General features: G+C 34.6%; 1 protein-coding gene across 1 annotated transcript; it reads right to left on the bottom strand.

Annotated features, from left to right (window-relative positions):
• Nucleotides 1-1,692: 1,692 nt before the first annotated feature.
• On the bottom strand, nt 1,693-12,043 carry LOC147409486 (dicarboxylate transporter 2.1, chloroplastic-like). Its single transcript, XM_086429548.1, has 4 exons — nt 11,103-12,043; nt 3,825-4,138; nt 2,233-2,681; nt 1,693-2,018 (listed from the first exon to the last, which is right to left on the bottom strand). Exons 1-4 carry the CDS (start codon nt 11,238-11,240, stop codon nt 1,903-1,905), a joined length of 1,017 nt encoding a protein of 338 aa, XP_086285674.1. The 5' UTR covers nt 11,241-12,043; the 3' UTR covers nt 1,693-1,902.
• Between the last annotated feature and the right edge of the window lie 9,397 nt (nt 12,044-21,440).

The following is a 21,440-nucleotide window of genomic DNA, read 5'->3' as shown; positions in this document are numbered from 1 at the left end:
TTATTAAATATATTATATATGAGTTGGATTAGGGATACCTATTTATAAATGGGTTGGGTTTGGGTTTAAGTTTTTGATACGATTATTTGGATTTGATAAATTTTTATAATACCCTTACTTCACCACGACACAAACACGACCCGACCCATTGCCACCATTAGGTACGACTAGGAGTGTCTACGGGGGGATTTTGGTTCGGTTTCACATAATAACCAAAATCCAAATCCCAATAAAATATCTATTCCGATTCTTATTGGTTTTAGTTTTGAGTATGGATTGTCTACTAATTGTGAGTTACGTTCAAATCATATAGACCGATTAACAATTATTTTTATTGAAAGAAAGAATAGTAATTTGTAATTTATTACTATGATACCAATAATGGATTCTTAAATCAAACCAAATTTTTGAGAAAAAAAATCATAGAAAATTACGATTTGAAGTCTTAGCTTTTGATTTAGATTGAGAAGGGGTGGCCAATAAAAAATGAAATGTTTGCACAAAGAGGTAGAAGTAACCAAAACGAATAGAATTTCTATACTCTTTTGATTCTAATTTTAGTTAAAGTGCATTTATTCACTACCCATAATTGAATTGAAAAGTGAACATGTTTATGATGGTAGACTCAAAATCAACTAATCATTTTCGAATATATGAGATAACTAACACTACGTTTGGAAGAGCTTCTTGACGACTTCTGCTCCTGTGGGGAGCTAGCAAATGTTTGGATAGAACTCCTTGACATTTTTGTTGGTGTGAAACTCCAAAAACTTGCTCTTGCACGAAGAGGTGTATCCAGACAAGGCCTAAGTATCCACTGATACTTTTAGGCATCATGACGACCATCCAATAGAGTTTCTTTGCAATATTTCTATTAGACATCAAAGTTTCATACGAAAATTTGAGATTAGGTGTACAAATCGTATTCCATCATCATGTTAAGAGGGGCAATTTTTTTATATCGACTATAACAATCTGTGAAAAAATGAAACAACAAAGAGACAAAAACACCCACAAGGATTTACATAGTTCAACAGTGTGCCTATGCCCACGGATTAGAACAAGAACAATCACTATTTTCTCATAAATTTTATAGTCCTAGAGATCACTATTTATAAAGTCGGGGGTTGCTAAAATGCACCAATCTCCCAAAAATTGAAAAAATAAATAACAAATGTTACTAGGTTTCCCTTTTCGTAACCCTAAAAACCGCTAAAGAGGGCCTCTCTAGCTATACAATTTTATTAAGCCTACCGATAAAACTTTCCAAGAAATTTACCTATGAATATGTGGTAGTTGTGTGTGGAGCAGGTTGTCAAAAGAGCTTAGCCACGTAAAGGAAAAAAGAAAAACCATCACACTAATTAGTAGTGAAATAAAGAATCAAGTCATTTTTACTGAGAATTCTCTATTTCCATAAGGGTGTGATGAATAGCTATTTTTAGAGTGGGAAAGAGAATTATCTGTTTCTCTAATGAAAAAAAAAAAAAAAATCTAAAAGCCCTCCCTTGTCTTCAACATTCAATCTTTAATTTCTTCCCACCCTTAATAAGACTTGTTGCACGCACATGAATTGCCACATTGGCCAAATAACACAGCCCTCTAAACTTCATGGCCTGGATTAGATTTAAAAAAATTTAGCTTGATCAAAAGCTTTTAAAATGGACAATCATTAGATTCCTAGCTTCAAAATTGAAATCCAAAATCTTGGATCGAATAAAAATACCATTTTTTATAACAAGAAACTGAGCTTGAATCTGATGCCAAACTGTGATTCACTTCATTATCAATGAGGTGTTCAAAAAAATTGCTCTGTTAACAGAAAAATATCAGACAACAGTGTGTGTGTGTGGGGTGGGGGGGAGAAGGCGGCAGCAGCAATACTTGCAAAAGTACTGAAACTTAATAAAGACCCAAAAACTTCCACCAGAAGGTCCCAACTCCTCCCCAGATCACAATATTGATTATGGCCATTATAATGCCCAGTCTGAAACAGTCAGCGGCATCTACATAACCAGCTATAGAAGAAAAAGGAAAAGAAAGATTATCAGTTTCTATGCCACTACGACATGAATGAAAATTATCCAACAAGAAGCTATAAGATTCTGAGATATGACAAAAGAATGTGTGCAAACTGTTATTAAATCCTAGGAGTCAGAAAATGGAGAAATTAATTTGAAACAAGCATTTAAAAAAATAAAAAACAAATATTTTATAGAGAAAAGGCTGTACCTCCATAATAAGCTGCAGCCTGAGCACTACTATAAGGTGTTATTGCACCAAAAAGACTTGTATTGAACGCCAGTGTTAGCGTTGCCAATACTCCAGGCACACCAGAAGCCAAGAGCATGGCAAGAAATGAAGAGTACAGGGCTCCAATATGAGCTGCCTGACTAGCAAATATATAGTGGATGAAGAAATAAACGGCGTGAAGAACAACAAATGCTGCTGGCCAGCTCAATGAGAAAGATTCAAGGCACTTGGCCACACAATTAGACATCCATGTTACAATACCAAGATTTGTAAGTTGGCCTGCCATGCCCACGACAATTGCAAACCATCCTAAGGTATCCCATGCTGATTTTTCACTTAAGCAATCATCCCAGTTCACCACTCCCAATAGTAGAAGTATGGAAAGACCAAGCATCGCAACAAGAACACTTGAAATACCAATAGCCTCTCTGCACACCCACCCACACACCAAGCTCTATCAGTGTTTCAAGGCCTTAACAAAGCAAAAACGTAGTCAATAATTCACATATACAGATGCATAGATCAAGTATCAGAATAGAATTACAAAAATGGACAACCATCCAAGAACTCCAAACCAAGGTTTAAACAGACAGTAATGACAGTGTATCAGACGGGGCATTACTGTTATTACCATTACAATAATTGTGTAATACTGATACACAACAGATGTGGAACCCGAAGATAATGCTAAAAGATGCCGAAGAATTGATGTAATTCATAGAGTCACTCGATCTGAATGCAAGATGAAGATCATAAGCTACAAGACGGAACGGGGAGACCTAGGATGTAGAAGATCATAACACGAGTGATTTGATAGATTTGATTCAAGAAATATACCGGGTTGATATCTTTTTTAACTAAATCTGGATGGATCAACAGCTAATTTTCACAAAAAGTTTCATGAGGTATGTTATATTCAGATTGTGTAGTGCTTTTCATGAGGAGACCAGGAGGGAATAAATATGAAACTAGGAACAATTCTTAGAACTAGGAATTTAAAATTAAGTGGGACTAAGAGAGAAGAAAAAATACCCGCAGTGCAAGTTAAGCAAGGACAGTCACAATTCCCAAGAATGTGACAGTTACTTAAGAATGATGGGCAGGAAATACTCCAATGTGACCATTTTCATTATTTGGCTTTTGCTATACACAAAGGAGAGACATGTTACTTAACTAACATTGGGTTGTTGAAGTAGAGATGCTCTTCTAGAATTTCATGTAATCAAATCTTACCAACCAAACTATAAGGAAAATTTTATAGGACAGAAATGATAAACAATGCTTTATTTTCTCTTATTTTGTCTGGGTTTTTTTATGCCCACTTTTCTATTGTTTCGGCAGTGCTTCATATGGTTTTTATGTTTTCAGCTGACCAAGACATAACCCAAGACCAAGATTGTTCATGGCATTAAAAAAGTAAATAGTTTTCAACCCAAGAAGTCACGGAAAGATGATATAGGTTATCTTTTTCCTATATTCCTGTTTAAAGAAATAAAAAGTCCCTACAGAATTAGGAATTAGTATACTGGAAAGTCCTACAATGCATCACAAATTAGGCACTCAATGCTCACCCAAAGACCCACAATGAGACCGCAAGAAGCATTGTACCAATCATCACCCATTCATCCTTTGTGATAGGACCCATCTGTTCCAGCTTCCTTGTTGCTATAGCAGGGGCATCCAGTGTGTCTTCGGTTTCAGGTGGAAAGATCTTATATAAGACGTATGGAGTAATTATAAGAGAAATAATTGCAGGTAAGCTTGCAGCCTTGAACCAAGAGAGCCATGGACTTGAAATTTTGACTCCAAGTCCCTCGGCTAATTTTAGGCACAGCAGGTTATTAGCTGCAGCAGTTAGGAAAAGAGCACTTGAGCTACCGGCGGACTGTAATACATCACAAGAGCATCAAATTAGTCATATAGATATCGAAGTGACGACAAATTCGAAGATCAAGTGACAAAATTGTAGAACAAAATCATGTTGGGAACTTAAGTTCCTCCTAATTTTCCACATCTTTTGAATATTCAAATAATTACAATTAATTCGATAGTTAAGAATTTTGAACACTCAAACATAATCATTTCTGTGTTAACACAAAAATGATCTCTGAGACAGGTCCATCAATGGAAATCCCCATCAATTAGAAAGAAATGCATGATGAATGTGCCTATGGTACATGCTGTGACCAAAGGCAACATGAGTAACTGTTACAACCCCGAAGTCATATGGGTTTAATTTTCCACACCATTCACACCTGTTAATTTTTGCGTATTGTTCGCGTTCGTATCATTTGATATTAGAGCCAATGCCATGTCTTGGGTTCAAACCTTGGGAGTAGCAACCACATCTTGGGTTCAACCTTGGGAGTAGCAACTTGGGGAATAGGCTACCTAGGGGTCCGAAAAAGGGTACCGGAGTGAAAATCACCACAAAGTGGGTACCAAAGGTGTTGGTGGAAGGGTCAAGCTGGGGTAACAGCAGCCTAGGGGATTAAAAGGGTGTTGTGTATGTGAACACCCTTGTGAAGCTCACTTAGTAATTTGGTCAAACACCTATTGGATACTTAACCAAACACCTTATATGCTACACCTTCCACGACCTTGTTTAATAATGATAATGAAGGGTAACCCAACTAATAGTAACAAATGCAAAGAAGATAAAAAGATAAACAACCAGACAAAGAAAATAATAAGAACACAATACCTACAACATAAGTTTTTTTGTAGTTCACCCAAAGGCTACGTCCACGGAGGTATGAGCGTTGGAGCTTGATTTCACTATGAAGAAAGCAGGGCAAATCGATACAAGGACTCCTGTTATCACTTAGATTCACCTTCTTCTAGATCCCAATCTTCCCAAACCTCTCAACCTCTCCTCTCATGGGTTTCTTTTTTTTTTTCTGAACTTCTTTCTAGAAAAGACTTAGGGTATGTTTGGTAACACTTTTGAAGTCTGGAATCTAAAGTCTGTTTTCTGAAATCTGGGATCTAAAATCTAAAATTTTATTCTGGAAAAGTTGTTTGTTTATCATTTTTAAAAGTTTCTGATTACAAATAGAATTTTAAAACATAATGGCCATTTTGACAATAATATCCTTTTGTAATTCTAATAAACTGTTAACCGAAAAACATAACATGTTATGCATAATGAAACCATCCACACATTTAATTTTAATTTCTAACACATCAAACACCCCAAAAGTATTGTTTTCAATTTGAATTCATACTTGAGAAATTATATTCCAACAAGATAATACTCAAACAATAAATAATCATTCATTTTCTAGTTGAAAAATATAGGGTTTTAGGGTTCATATAAAAATATAGGGTTTTCAAACACAAAACGAGAGAAAGGAGAGAGACTTTGACAACACAGTCATAGAGGAAGGAGAGGTAGAAAAGAAATGAGAGGTAGAAAAGTTAAAAATCAAGGTTTTAAGCTTCGTATAAAGAAAATATAAGTGATAGAAATTAGGGTTTTGAGAAGGGTATTTTAAGAATTAAAAAAAAATTCAGATTTCAGAAGTTTCGTCTAGCATCTCTCCATCACTGGTTCAAAACTTCTGAATTTTGGTTCTGGAGTCTGAAATCTAAACCAAAACAAACGGAAATAAAACTTCTAAAGTCTAAATTTTAAAGGTGGACCACCTCTATTCAGACTTCAGAAGTGTTACCAAACACACACTTAGACTTGAAGTTTAGACTTCTTACAACAAAAGAACAAAACCCTTTTTGGAAGCACCACATAAGTGGGCCACTTACATAAGTTACAAGCCCAACCCAAATTACTTTGGACTGACCCAACAATACACACACTTGGACCTAGCCTAATTAATTTTTAAGTCATACTTCAACAATCTCCACCTTGGCGAAAAACTTTTCGACTCTTAGAAATGTTGGAACCTCAATGTATTTATAACACCTCCACTTTGATGAGAAACCTCTCATCTCCATGCACCTCAAGTGGGTAGGTGCCCTCCAATCTCAACAAGCAATGAGATTAAGCAAGTTTAAGCAACGCTCAAACTTGTCCCTTGTAATCGGTTTAGTGAGATCTCCCTCACTTGCCACTAGTGCAAAGTGCACTTCATCTTCCCATCCATACCTATGAGGCGGTATGATGGTTCTTCTTGGCCATCCTTATGCTATGTTAGAAGACTCATCATAAACCCTCTCTTGTTGTTATTCATCCCCACCGTATGTACCACCCTCTTCAAATTGAATTTAAGGTTCTTTCATCGTAGTTTTCTCCGTACTAATAGGAATCTCGATAACAACTACCTTGTTACCAACAACCGATTTCTCAACATCATTTTTCTTGAATTATCTCTTTGTCTCATGGAACCTTCATAAAAAATCACATCTCTACTAAGGATTCTCTTATTGTTTATCGGATCCCAAAGCTTAATCCCTTCACTCCTTTCTCAAATTCAAGGAAGATGCATTTGAGTGACTTTAATTATAACTTGTTTTTCTCATCACTAGGAATGAGAACATATGCCTTGCATCCGAACACTTTTAATGTAGAATAGTCAATTTTTTTACCTGTCCATACCTCTTCGGCACATTTAAATTCAAGTAGCTTAGATGGTGATCGATTAACCAAATAACAAGCATGGTTAACAGATTCCGTCCAAAATGGTTCGGACAACCCCGCATGTAACCTCATGCATCTCTCCCTCTCCATGAGAGCTCTATTCATCCTTTCGGTCGCGCCATTTTGTTGAAGATTTTTCTTCACGGTGAAATGCCTTATGATGCCTTCTTCTTTGCAAAACTTCAAGAACTTGTCATCTTTGTATTCACCCCCATTGTCGCTTCTCAAGTATTTGATTTTTCTTTCCGTTTGATTTTTTACCTCGGTTTTCCATTCCACAAATTTGGCAAAAACATCAGATTTCTCCTTCATAAAGTAGACCCAAATCTTTCTTGAAAAATCATCTATGAAAGTGACAAAGTAACGAGCTCCACCTTTTGATTTAGTAAGTGCGGACCCTACACATCGGAATGAATGTAGTCTAGCAATCCCTTACTCTTGATTTCTTTATTTGCAACCTTAAACGACACCTTACTTTGCTTTCCCATCACATAAAACTTGTAAAACTCTGCTTGCATACTCCAATACCCTTTAACAATTGTTGCCGGTGTAACTCTTGCATTGCTTTTTCACTCATATGGCCAAGTTTTACGTGCCAAAGTTAAGTTTCATCTTTGCTAAAATTTTCTTCCATAGATATTGCAACTCCACGTAGAATTGTGTTTTCTGGAAGCTCGTAGAGGTCATTTGCAAGTCTCACCTCTCATAATCACCATGGTTCCCTTAGACAACTTGAGTGCTTCATCCTTCACCGAGAAAGAACATCCATTTGAGTCAAGTGTGCCCAAGGATATCAAATTCTTCTTGAGTATCGGCACGTGCCTCACATTACCGAAAGTTCTAACTACCCCATCATGTATTCACGGTACCCGTTCCGATGACTTTGCATGCCACATTGTTACCCATTAGAACATCTCCACCGTCATGATGTTCATAGGAGTCGAATTAATTAGGATTAGAACACATATGAAAAGTACACTTGGAATCTAAAATCCAAAAGTTGGAGATGAGATTACCCGAAGATGCTGCTAAGAGCTCTCCATCACTTTCCGATGCTATGCATGCCGTGAAGCTTGACTCGACTTTCTTCCCTTCTCTTACCTTCGTTTTGTATTTTCTACAATCTTTTTTGTAATGTCCCTTCTTCCCGCAATAGTAGCACTCCATTTCTTTCTTACTTCTAGATTTAGATTTCTTCCATTTGGATTTTTCTTTCTCTTTTGTTTGACCCCACTCACAAGAACCCTTTGCAATGAGTCATTCCCCTTGAGCATCCTTCTCACTTGACTTGTTCGTGGTCACATGAGAGATAAGATCTTGAACCACCTCTTCAAACTTGAGTCTCCTTGCCAAACATAAGTGTAATCCAAAAGTGTTTGAAGGAATTAAGAAGTGGTCTCAACAAAAACAATGCTTTGTCTTCTTCTTCAAACTTCACTTCTACCTTCAACAAATCACTAAAACACCAATTGAACGTGTTCAAGTGCTCCATGATGTCTTGTCCCTCCTCCATCCTTAAGCCATAGAGTTGGTCGTTAAAGAATAATTTGTTGGACAAAGTCTTTCCTATGTAAAACTTATCAAACTTATCCCATATTCCCTTTGCAATCTTTTCTTCCATGATGTTGTACATGACTTCATAAAAAACATGCAACTCAATGAATCTAATAGCCTTCAAATCCAACTCCTCCCACGTCTCTTTGGACATGCTCTCCGGCTTCGCTTCAATGCCTCAAATGCAATTATGAAGCCCTTGTTAGATAAGAATATTTCTCATCTTCCTTTGCCATAATGTAAAATTTGATTTTCCATCAAATGGCTTCACTTCAAACTTCACCCCACTGGAACTTCCGATCGTCGTTGTACCCTTTTCCGCCATTGCAAACACCCTAGATAACGTAGACTTTGATTCCACTTGTTGTGTATGTGAACACTCTTGTGAAGCTCACTTAGTAATTTGGTCAAACACCTATTACGTACTTACCAAACACCTTATATGCTACACCTTCCAAGACCTTGTTTGATAATGGCAATGAAGGGTAGCCAAATTAATAGTAACAAATGCAAAGAAATAAACCACACAAAGAAAAGAGTAAGAATACAATACCCACAACACAAGATTTTTTGTGGTTCACCCAAAGGCTACGTCCACAGAGGTATGAGTGTTGGAGCTTGATTTCGCTATGAAGAAAACAAGGCAAATCGATACAAGGACTCATTTTATCACTTAGATTCACCTTCTAATAGATTTTAATCTTCCCAAACCTCTCGACCTCTCCTCTCTTGGGTTTCTTTCTTTCTCTACAGTTCTCTATAGAAAAAACTTAAGACTTGAAGTTTAGACTTCTTACAACAAAAGAACAAAACCCTTTTTAGAAGCACCACATAAGTGGGTTACTTACATAAGTTACAAGCCCAACCCAAATTAACTTGGACCGACCTAACAATAAACACACTTGGACTGGGCCTAATTGATTTTTGAGTCATACTTCAACAAAGGGTGCATGATAGAGTGGACCATCGCGGACATCTACTGTGGAGTGTGGTGGTATGTTATGATCACAAAGAGATATAAGCTTAACTTTCCGCACCATTAACGCCTATGTACTTTTGGCGTATTGGTTGGGTTCTCATCAATAAGTTTAATGCTATGTTTGGATTGTGAGAAATGGAGAGAAGAGAGATTCATCAAAAGAAGAGAAGAAAAACTCAATTTCTCTCCATCGTGTTTGGATTGACACGAGAAAAGTTGGGACAACTTTGGAATTTTAAAATATCTTAAAAGAGATCTAGGGGCAGAGTTGGAATTATAAATATTTTAAAAGGGTCTCTCTCCACTTTTGGAGGGAAAGAAAACTCCCCTTTTTTTCTCCTCTTCTCTCCTCACTTAACAATCCAAACAAGAGAAATGGAGAGAAACTCATTTATTTTCTCTTCTCTTCTCTCTATTTCTCTCAATCAAAACACATCATAAGAGTCTGACTAACCTTACTTAGTAAGATTTCAATTCTTAGTAAGCGTTGTTGACTTCATCTTGTGGCATCCAAAAACATGATCCGATGCCACAAGGTTGTAGGACAAAATTCTATGAATTTTGAAAAAGAAATAAAATAAAAATAAAGTTATTTCTCCATTGAGTTTCAAAAACCTTAGATGAATAAAAAAAAAATCGAAACTTAGAATTTTTTTTTTTTTGGATCTGAGTTTGGTATGGTTGTTGGATTGCTATTGTGGTAATCCATTTAAGCAAAATGACCCTTAGTAAGACATAAAGGCCCTGCTTGGTATCGTGTAAATCATTCGCAAATGCAAATAATTTTCTGAAATCAATTTTACTGGTGCTTGGTAACACAATGCAAATGATTTGCATTGCGAAAATTTTGCATTGATCACCTAAATTCTTAAGAAATTTCAGCAAATGATTTGCGGCACAAAAAGTACAGCAAATCATTTGACTCCAAACTATGCAGATCAAATTTACTAAAATACCCTTTATCAAGGAAATTAATCAAATTATAAAAATATAATCACTAATTGGTACAACATATGCACATAAATTTACAAAAAAAACCCTCCTCCAAGATACATTTAAATTGCATACTGAAATTATAAAAATACCCGTCATAAAAAAATTAAATAATAAAAAGAGCCCTCAATACTTATTGCAATGACATGCATATGAAATCACAAAAATACATCTCATCATAATATTTACTTGCATATGAAAATTACAAAAATATCCTTAGTAATAGAGACTTTTTGTAAATTCATATGCATGTTATTGAAACCAGTACTAAAGCTTTTTTGTAATTTGAATAGTTTTTTGATGATGATTACATTTGTAATTCCAATATGTGGGTTACTATACCTTTTGATAAGGATACATTTGAAAATTCATATACATATATGTTAAGATTGAGAATCGAGGGTATATTTATAATTTGAATAATTTCTTTGATGAGGTTGAATAAGTTATTGTTTTCACACTTTATTTTGACAAGAAATGATAACAAAAATTTTTATTGCAGAGATCAACCAACCAAAAAAAAAGATTTGCCAGAGATTTCCCAATGTTTACCTACTAAATCTTTCAACCTTTGCAATGCAAATGATTTGAAGTGTACCAAGCAAGCCAAAATCTTACATAATCAGTGTTTTTCTAACTTCTACAGAAATTATATTGTAAAATTTAAAAAAAAAAAAAAAAAAATTCCTACAATTCAAGGCAAACAAAGAATTAGATAAAGACTACCTGTAACTGAGATTGAATCAGATATGAACCAAGCTTCTTAACCGATTGCTTATTCGGCTTGCTACCAACAGAAAGCAACAAAGACGATTTAATAATCGGCAAGAACACACCTCCTGCCCTAGCAATTGTGCTCGGCATTGAAGGAGCAACAAACGTCTCACCAATCGTCAATCCATAAGACAATCCCAACGCACTCTTTCCAAACCATTTCACGAAATACGTCGCGATCCGATCTCCAAGACCAGTTTTCACGAATCCTCTAGCGAAAAAGAAAGAAATTACAATCAACCAAATCACCTCGTTTTTATAACCTTGAAACGCTTCCGAGAAACTTAGGGTTTTTGTCACAATTGTGGTCGTAATTCCAATAAACGCCCAAGCACCAACACGAAGAGGATTCAAAACCAATCCAACATTAGTTGATAAAAAGATTGCAAGTAATTGCCAAGCTTGTGTAGATACTTCGACTGGTTTTGGAACGAAGAATCGAACGAACAATCCAACTGAAACTGAGATCAACAACGGCACGAGTTTCGCTCCTTGAGAAACAGAGATTTGTTTCTTCGATTCTGAAATCGGAATAACTTTTATCTGAGATTGAATGTTGTAGGGTTTTCGAAGAGGAGAGAATGGTTTTGGTTGGAAGAGTGAGAGTCGAACGTGAGAACCGAAGAAGTGGTGGAAGATGAGGAATAAGATCTGTGACCGTTGATTGGTTGATGTTTGAGGGATGTTGAAATTGACGGTTGAGATTTAAAGGAGGATGGTCGTATACGTGAAACAGAAATGTGAGATGAGGAGATGAGTGAGGGAGGAGAGACCAGAATGAAGCTCTCCATTATTCAGAGAGAGAAAGAGAGCTTCAGTTTCTCTCAAGTCTCAAGAACAAATCTCCAATTGAGAGGGATTGGAGTTGAGTTGAATCGAAAATAAATCAAATTTAATTCAATCACATAGAAATTAACGAATTAAATTAGGTAAAAAAAAGTCAGGTTTGCTTAAAAGGAAATCAATCAGTGTTTCAAGAGTCAAAGCTAATTTTTGTAAATTTCTTTTATTTAGATTAGATGGTAGATTTAGACACATTAATTGGCCGGCATAATCCCATATTACAATTTATATACTCTCGAATCCAAATTTGATGAAGCTGTGACACACGAAAACTGTAAAAGTAGATCTTTGTAACCTCCATCCCTCAAATGGAGGGACACTCTGCTTTTTAAGGTTTTGGCCGACCCCTTTGCGGATTTTTCTATGTCCATTTATGCCATAAAAGATCGTCCCTACTTACACCTACACTAGTAGGTGGCATGTGCAACGAATATGCTGCACATGTATCAAAAGGTTTTTTTGTTTTGTTTTGATTTGTTTTTTTTTGTTATATTAGAATTCCAATTGATTGTTTGGTTCATGAATTCTATGGACTTACAACTCTAAAAAAAATCCTCAACTATCATTTTTATAGGAGTTACAACTCCCACCCCTTGTTACTTGGTTCGTCGGTTCGATCGATTTGAATTCAGGTTTGGAGTTCGTGTTTTGCCAATCTAAAATGAACCTAGTCCATAGGGGTGACTAGAGAAAATTCATTTTTGAGTCGCTTTGATTTCCTAAATCGATTCACTAGCTTAGTTTGCTTTTGCATATAGATAATTACAATTATAATATTAAAAAATTATAAATAAATAGAAATAAATTAGTAAAATATTTAAATTTTAAAATATGAACAATGAAAAATAAAATAAAAAAATCTATTTAAAAAACATTTGATTCGCCAAACCAAATTGGTGGGTTCGTCGAATTTCATACTTTGGTTCGCCAAACTAGACCAAAATTTGGTGGTTAGTGGTTCACTTGATTTTACGAACTGTACCCCAAACTAGTTCACTTCATACTGGTTCGTGGTTCGGATTAGTAGAAACAAATTGGGTAACATAGCTTCCACTTATGTGGGTAGGATTTACAACTCCAAGCACAAATCTTTAATCCCAAAAAGTGAGTTGACTCACCTGAGTCATTTAGTATGTAAATCATGTATCTCATTTTACATTATTTATAATTTAGTTTTCTATTTAAATAATTATACTTTTTTTAAATAAAATAATGTGATTAGAATAGGGTATAAAATGGGTCGGATTTTATCTTTTATTTGAAATCGGAATTCGAATTTAGCAGGTTTGGATCCTTGGAGTAGTTTTGAATAAAAATATGATGACGTCCCTTAACCCAAGTTTGATCTAGATTAAATACGGATCCATCCCTATATCTACTTAGATCCAAATGATATATTGCTCTAAAAATTATTTTTTACTTTTCAAAATATCTTTCATCTATTATCTACTTAATTATAACATGAATTTTTATAAAAATAAATAATTGTCATAGTAAAATAGAATAATGTAGCAAATAGAAAATAAATATAACAAAAAAAAAAGAGGTTGAACAGTCCAAAATCATCTGACCTGAATCAAGAAATTTGGTCAAGTTAGATCCAAATTCTTTTTTGTGTAATCAATATAATTCGGATATTGTTTTAGCTAATAAGATTTGAGTCGGATTCGAATATGGATCAAAATAGAAAATATTGGATGTACTCAAGTTCGGTCCGAACCTAATCCACTTTAAGTCCTAGATTAGAATATTTTTCATCACAAATCATATTTATTTAAGATAATAAAAAACTTAAATTACCAAAAATTAATTAATTTATCAAAATATATGAAACTCACCTTACTCAATTGAATTTTATTGATTATGACAATATTTTCAAAGAAATAGAGGAGTCCTATTGGGTCTAAGTCAAATATGAACAGTTAATCAATTGAATTCCTACAAGATATCAAACATTGGAATGCATTTAGGCTGTGTTTGGAAGCAGTAGTTAATTGGATTTGGAGTTAGAGTAGGAGTTGGTTGGAGTTGGAGTTCATTCTAACTCCTTAAATGAATTTCGTAGGAATTCAGTCGATGAATTGTTCGCATTTGACTAAGATCCAATATGACTCATCTATTACTTTAAGAATAATGTCATAGTCAATAAAATTCAACTAAGTCAGTTAAGTTTTATATATTTTGATTAAATAATCAATTTTTGATAATTTAAATATTTATTATCTTAAATAAATATGATTTTGTGGTGAAACATATGCTAATCAAAGGCTTTAAAATGGGTTGGCCTTTTTCCGGATTTGAGTGTATCCAAACCCAAATTTTTTTATTTGATTTGATTCATATTCGAATCCAAATCCAACTCATATCTTATTAGCTAAAATTATATCTGAATCATATTAATTACACTAAATCTGGATTCAGATCCAACCCGATCGAATTACTTGATTTAGGTCGGATAATTTTGGACTGTTCAATTTTTTTTTTGTTATATTTTTACTATATTATTCTATTTTACTATTATAGTTTATTTATTTTTCAAGAATTCATATTATATTAAAGTAGTAGATAAAAGATAGTTTGAAAAGTAAAAATAATAATTTTCTAAGTAATATATCATTTGGATCTACTCTAAGGGTTCAAACCCTCTAAATTTGTAATTGGATCACTCAGATTTTGGATAAAATCTGATCCTTTATGCCTTATTATAACCACCTTATTTTATTAAAAAATTATAATTATGTAAATAAGAATTTATATTATAAATAATATAATTTGAGTTGAATGATTTATATACTAGAGATGACTCAAGTGAGTCTACTTGATTTTTGAGATTAAAGATTTCTGTTTGGAGTTGTAATTCCCACGCATATTGGTGGGAGTTGTAACTCCTTTAAAAATGGGAGTTGATGACTTTCTTGGAGTTGCAACTCCATGAAATTAGTGAACCAAACAACTAATTAGAATTTAAGGTGGAAATTGTAACTCCAACTCCCACCAACTATCATTTCCAAACATACCTTTAAGGAGTTAGTATGAACTCCAACTCCAAATCTAACTAACTACCGTTTTCAACCTAAGGGTATGTTTGATTGCACATGGAAAATATGGTGGAAAATTAATTTTTGTGAAAAATGACATTTTTCAAGTGTTTGATTGCACATGGAAATAGAAATTCATTTTCCACCCTAATTAAAAAGTCTACTAAAACATGGATCTTACTTCCCACCCATATGGGTGGAAAAGTGAAATTCACCCATATTTTCTATCCCCAATTCTTCTTCACTCATATTTTCTTCTTCCCTACCATCACCACTACCATCACACTAACCTCGTTGTCGTCACCATCGCCGTCGCTGTCACTGTTGTCACTAGTGTCGTCGTTGTCATCACCATCTCCGATTATCTTCTCTCTCTCTTCCTCTCTTTCCCCTTCTCCATCCATTACCTATGCTGCCATCTCCACCACGTTCTCCCTTCATCTTCCGCACTAACCTCCCCCGCCATCGCCACCGCCACCGCCACCATCACCACCACGTTCTCCCTTCTTCTTCCTCACTTATCTCCGTCGTCACCACCACCACCGTCGTCGTTGCCACATCCTCCCCTTCCTGCTTCCTCCTCATCTTCTTCTTCTTCTCCTCCTCCTCTCACCTTCTTCATCCTTCTCCTCCTCTCCTTTTTTTTTCTCATTTTTTCACGATTTTATCCAAGTAAATCAAACAATAGAATTTGATTTTCCAACCCTACCTATTTTCCACCACTATTTTTTCCATGAATTTCAAAAGTCACTTTCCATGCAATCAAACATACCCTAAATGAATTTTGAAGATAACATAAAAAAATGGCAATTTTTTTTTAATAATTTTAAAAGTCAACTAACATGAGTATAGGAATTGGGGGTTGTATATATTTTTTGTTTTTTTGACAAAAATAACCCAATTGTATTGAGTTAAAATATAAATGTGAAGGCATTCTTGATCTTCCAAATTTTGATGTCGAACCACTTCTATCATGTCCTCTCTCATTATAATAATAAAGATAAAGATAATGAATTTGATGTTAATTTCTCGCCGAAAATTATGTTTATCGCCTCAACCCATGGTTAAGACTTTCTCCATCGGACAAACATTTCATTTGAGGAGGACAAACATCGATTTCCAAAAATGAGCTTGATAATAATAAGGATAAATGCAATTTTGGGGACATTTTTGTTATTGTAATAATAGTAAAGAAGTTATGGATAAAGTCCGTTCGTTCTGAAGCCCACAACCTTTGGGACCTCAAGTCAAGCTCATTGTTGAGGATTTTAAATAAGCTCGATCTGATACTTTTGGGGGCCGACTTTGCCCGGCCTAAGCCAATTTAGGCTTCTTGAATGTCACACAAGGCATTTTTAAGTTTTGTTTTCAAATCGATGACTATTTGCTTGATCATGTTATTTTAAGATAGATTAATAAAATGGTGGGGAGCAACTATTTGCATAACACAAGCTACTCCTTGCACCCCAATCTGAAACCTATTATTCCACACAGTGCTACTTCAAGTGTTATATCGAGTCACCATAACTAAGGCTCTTCACAATAATCTGTTAAGTTGATTATAAATATAATTCTAATGTATGGCGAACGATTAATATTTGTAACTCATGTGCATCGGACATGCCACTCATCAATAAACAAATGATCAAATCAATTGTTGACTTTAAGTAATTAGACTACAACATTTTTTAAAGTTGAGCCTAACAATTTGTTGATCACTTTTGGATACTCAAATCTAACATGTATATAAGTACATGTTACAAATTAAGTTTGGGTTGGGATCCGTTGACTCCTAAGAATGACACATGAAAAAAACACATGATCCTAACCCTTTAAACACAAAATCCAATAGTTGAGATTGATGAGCATCTTGAGGACACAAATCTCAGAGATACTTATCCTAAGGATAAATCTCAACCATTGGATTTTATGTTTAAAGGCTTGGGATCATGTGTTTTTTTCATGAGTCATTCCTAGGAGTCAAGGGATCCTGACTCATTAAGTTTATAGGAGATAGTTTGAACGTTCATTGAGTTGATGGGATCAATACAACATTTTCAAAGGACACAACAAGTGTTTTATATTAAACAATTGGCTTCCGCAAGGGTGGAGCTAGGATTTTGTTCATGTGGGGGGCAACCAAAAGTAGAAAAAAATTGTGGGGACAATTAAGAGTGAAAAAAATAGTTGTGAGGACAATTAAGAATTTGAAAACTCTTTATTTACCTCTAAAATCTGTCCCAATAGTACATTAATCCATAGAATTTGAAAACTCTTGTTGGGGCAAGTGCCCCCACTCTAAATCCGCCCTGGACTTCCAGATCCTTTGCGTGGCTTTGCTTTTTTATTTATTTATTTATTTTTTATTTTTTTGTTAGTTACTCTCATTAAACTTATATTTTTTACTCCTTATCAACAAAGTCTTGTCTCAATTTTTTAAACATATTTTTTTTCATAAAAATTAAAGTGTGCTGATAATTTAATGGACTTTTGGTGGACGGCCTTGACGCACGTTGACGTGGAAGCACATAACTTATTTTAAAAAAAATAGAGAAAAAAAGAGTTTCTCTCTCATGCCCATAGTGAAAAAAGAAACTTTTAAATCTGATCACTTTGTAACACTCAAAATCATGATCCGATGAAATGTGGTTGTAGAGGATAAAATTATATAAACTTTAAAAAAAAATAGTTATTTTTCACCATTGAATTTTGTTTTTAAATGTGAGTGCTCGGTAGCCACTCGTTTTAAACACCATAGATTAAACTCAAAAAACAATTGCTTTTAATTTTTTTTTGAATATGTGTATTTTCATGAAATCTAGATGTCTGTGTTAATGGATTGTCAATGTGATAATCAATCTGGGCCCAACGATTCTTTTTAAGATTTGAAATCTAAAAAAAATAAATATATGGGCAGATAACGGACAAGAGAGAGAAATTCTTTTTTTTTTAAAAATAAGTTATGTGCTTCCACATCAACGTGCGTCAAGTCCGTACACCAAAAGTCCGTCATATTATCAACACTCAAAATTAAATTATTGAGGTTTGATTATTAAAGAATATTTTCACAATGTTAATGAAAACTAAGATAAATACTAGTTTATCACCATTGTTAGATATATAGAGGTGGATGGTGACATAGAAAAAATTTGACATAGATTCACTATTAATCCCAATTTCAGAGAAACTTTATAGCCCTTAGAATCACAAAATAAATGAGATTGAATTATAACCTACTTATAAGAAATCAACTCACTAACAGGGTAAATATTAAAGACAATCTACAAATAAAATAGGTATTGATATAGTTGATTCATTTAAATTTTTTTGACGAAAATTTGGTAGAAGAAGATGTACGTAATGCATGAATCGCAGAGTAACTAATATTGGCCTCAGTCGAGTTCATTTGATCTCCCCATCAAACATATGGTTAAGCTGAAATGATCCCTACTGATTTTCAGATGAAACAGATCCCTAGGAAATATATACCAATTCCTAGGAAAATAGTATTGTTCCTCCCATCTTTAACCTATATTTGATAAGAGTGGTGATAATATGATATGACTTCCCCCACGTGGCATACTCAATTGACTCTCCTGACGTGGGTTGTGCAAGAATCATAGACTTTATGCCTTAGGATACACAACCACACGTCCTTATAAATCTATGCAGTTGTGTATATGGAGATGTGTAGTTCTGTATCCCGATGCATAAAGTTTGTGGTTCTGACACACCCGGGAGTCGATTGAGTATGTCATGTGGGGGAATCATATTATCACGACTCATTGGATAATATTGAGTATGCGTACCACATGGTCACGATATAATAAAGAAAAATTTTCTTCAGTGGTCCATATTAAAAAGAAAAATACTTTCCTTACCAACTTAGTATGATTTTAAGCCTTACTAAGGGTCGTTTGCTTGAATGGATTACCACATTAGCAATCTAGAACCAAAACTTTCTAGATTTCATTAAAAAACTCAGATCCACCAAAAAAAACAAAAAAAATTTCCTCTAGGCTTGATCCAAGGTTTTGAAAATGTAGGGCTACTTCCCCCTAACTCTCAAATTTAAAATTAATATTCAAGAGTGAAGAAAAGATAATTTTTGAATTATTTTTTTCTTTTAAAGTTCATAGAATTTTGACCTCTAAAAACGTGAAGGATATGATCATGCTTTTTGCATGCCACAAATTGAGGCAAAGGACCCTAGTAAGGGTGATATCATTACTAACTTAGTAACACTAGTTTACTCCTCTATTAGAAAAAATTGTACCGTGTTCCACGTGGGATAGAGATGGGATTTCTAAATTAGGAATTATATAAGCAATTTCTTTATTAGAAAAAGGTGTACCGTGCTCCACGTGGGATCGAGATGGGATTTCTTTATTAGGAATTATACGACCAATTTCTTTCTGGAGCTACACTTCAAAACTCTTCCCTGTACCACCCAACTTCCTTGCCATTATTCCACTGTCCATGGGACAGCACTATCTTCATATTGATTGAGCTCATTTCCATATCTATATCCTAGCCCATACTTTACGCCATGTGGAAAAATAATCACATGGGCGATGTTTGGGATGAGAAACTTGTGACCTACTTTACACTCTGCCACCACAGCTACTACTCAAAAGGAAACCCCATATACACTCTTGGAAAGAGTTTTGAAGTGTAGCTCCAGAAAACTAATCACTATATAATATAAGAATGTGATTATACCTCATATCTCACTTTTATGAGGTGGAAGTGTATATCAACCATAGATGCTTTTCATTGAGATACAAATAAACAAGCGTTTGTAGTTCATATACATTTTTCACATCAGAAAAGTGATATATGAAGTACAATCTTGAGGTCACTTTAGGATTATTCTATTATATATCCTCTCCCATTTCCCAAAACAAGGTCATATTATAGAAAGAGCAAACCTTATATAAATGCTCTAAAGGGTTGTTAATGGGTACAAGGATTCAACTGCCTAAGACTTGAAAGCTAAAGGATTTGGAGAGTGTTGAAGACTGGGAGAGGTAATATTGATGTTCCAAGGTTAGTTTCTTCCCTTCTTCACCTTTCTTCTTATTAATGCTTTGAAAATTTTGGATCTTTGAATCTTGTTCTTCGGCAATAAATTAGGTGGTTGAGATTGTTTAATCGAAATCACCCATTTGAAATCCAGTCCTCTTAGAATAGGTGAAATGGGTTTCTCAGTTTATTTTTGTTAGAAGTTAAGCCCATGAACTACTAATTTATTTTACAGGATTTTGGGGGCTTTAAATTCAGTATAAATGAGAGCATATAATGGGATTGGCATTAAAGCCCACCGGTTGGCCCGACTCTGCATCTCTAGGGCTGTTAATGGATCATATTTTGGAATCAATGAAGGACTGGTCTTTAAAGTAGCCAATTGATCTAGGCTGATAAAATTTCAGTAAGATGGATTAATGGATCAGATTGGCTAGGATTTGAGAGAGAGAGAGACTTATGCCTAACATTTGTAGGAAGTTTTTTGAAAAATTCGGAGAATTTTGTGATTATGCCCCCATAACTAAGTAGATCTTTCATTCGAAGAAAAAAAATCTCCTTGTATTATTGCATAAATTGAGATATATATGTGGTAAGATTCGTAGTGTGAGAGTGGGGTTTCGACCGTCCATTGCACGTGACTCTTTTAAAACTCTAATTGAAAAAGGGGCTAAATTGGACAGACTTTAATGTTAAATTTACCCATTTATTCAGGTAGTGTCCTGCTTGGGTATACATATTATTCCAACTCTTACCAAGGTAATTTTTTAATTTATGAAATACGTTTTTATAATAATACAATAAGTGTTGAAGCAAGTCCAACCTTGTATTTTCTTGCAAAGTGATTTTTTTTACTAATGATTTTCCGACTCGAAAAGATTCACACGGCCTGTACGCGGTTGATGTGGCAAGGGCAAGAACCATTGTTCTTTTTCCTTATGTATCATGAAAAAAAAAAATCTATGGTTATGTGCCCTTGTCACATTAGCTGTGTACAGATCAAGTGAGTTTTTTTGAGTTAGAATATCAACTTTTGTGTGTTTGTGTCTGTGTGTGTGTGTGCGTGCTTCTTAAAGTGCTATAAATAGCAATTAGTAAGATGGTTTGCAATATATTTTTTTTGGAAGGTAATCGTGAAGTTGGGTTCTAAGAGAATCGAACCTAAGGGAAGTAGATCCTTTGTAGCACAATGTTCCTGTAGCACCCCCCCCTAAGACACTTTCAACGACCCTGTAGCACACTTTCAACGATTGAAAGAGCACCACATCAGCGATCCAATTAACTCTCAAACCAAAAATATTGGGAGTTTAGTAGCTATTCATTAGTGAAGACATGGATATGGAGAACAAAACTATTTTTTTGATTTTTTAAAAAAAAATCAGAT

Source organism: Akebia trifoliata, chromosome 2, assembly GCF_017979445.1.
Source record: "Akebia trifoliata isolate Shusen 1 chromosome 2, ASM1797944v1, whole genome shotgun sequence".
NCBI classification, from domain to species: domain Eukaryota; kingdom Viridiplantae; phylum Streptophyta; class Magnoliopsida; order Ranunculales; family Lardizabalaceae; genus Akebia; species Akebia trifoliata.
This window is presented reverse-complemented; position numbering and strand designations above follow the sequence as displayed.

What these genes read in the sequence shown, in the direction of transcription:
- LOC147409486 (XM_086429548.1), bottom strand. Translation starts at nt 11,240, where the DNA reads ATGCCGAGCACAATTGCTAGGGCAGGAGGTGTGTTCTTGCCGATTATT. An exon ending in TGATTCAATCTCAGTTACAG is followed by an intron (nt 4,139 to 11,102) that starts GTAGTCTTTATC and finishes GATGTATTACAG; the next exon opens with TCCGCCGGTAGCTCAAGTGC. An exon ending in GGCTGCAGCTTATTATGGAG is followed by an intron (nt 2,019 to 2,232) that starts GTACAGCCTTTT and finishes TTTCTTCTATAG; the next exon opens with CTGGTTATGTAGATGCCGCT.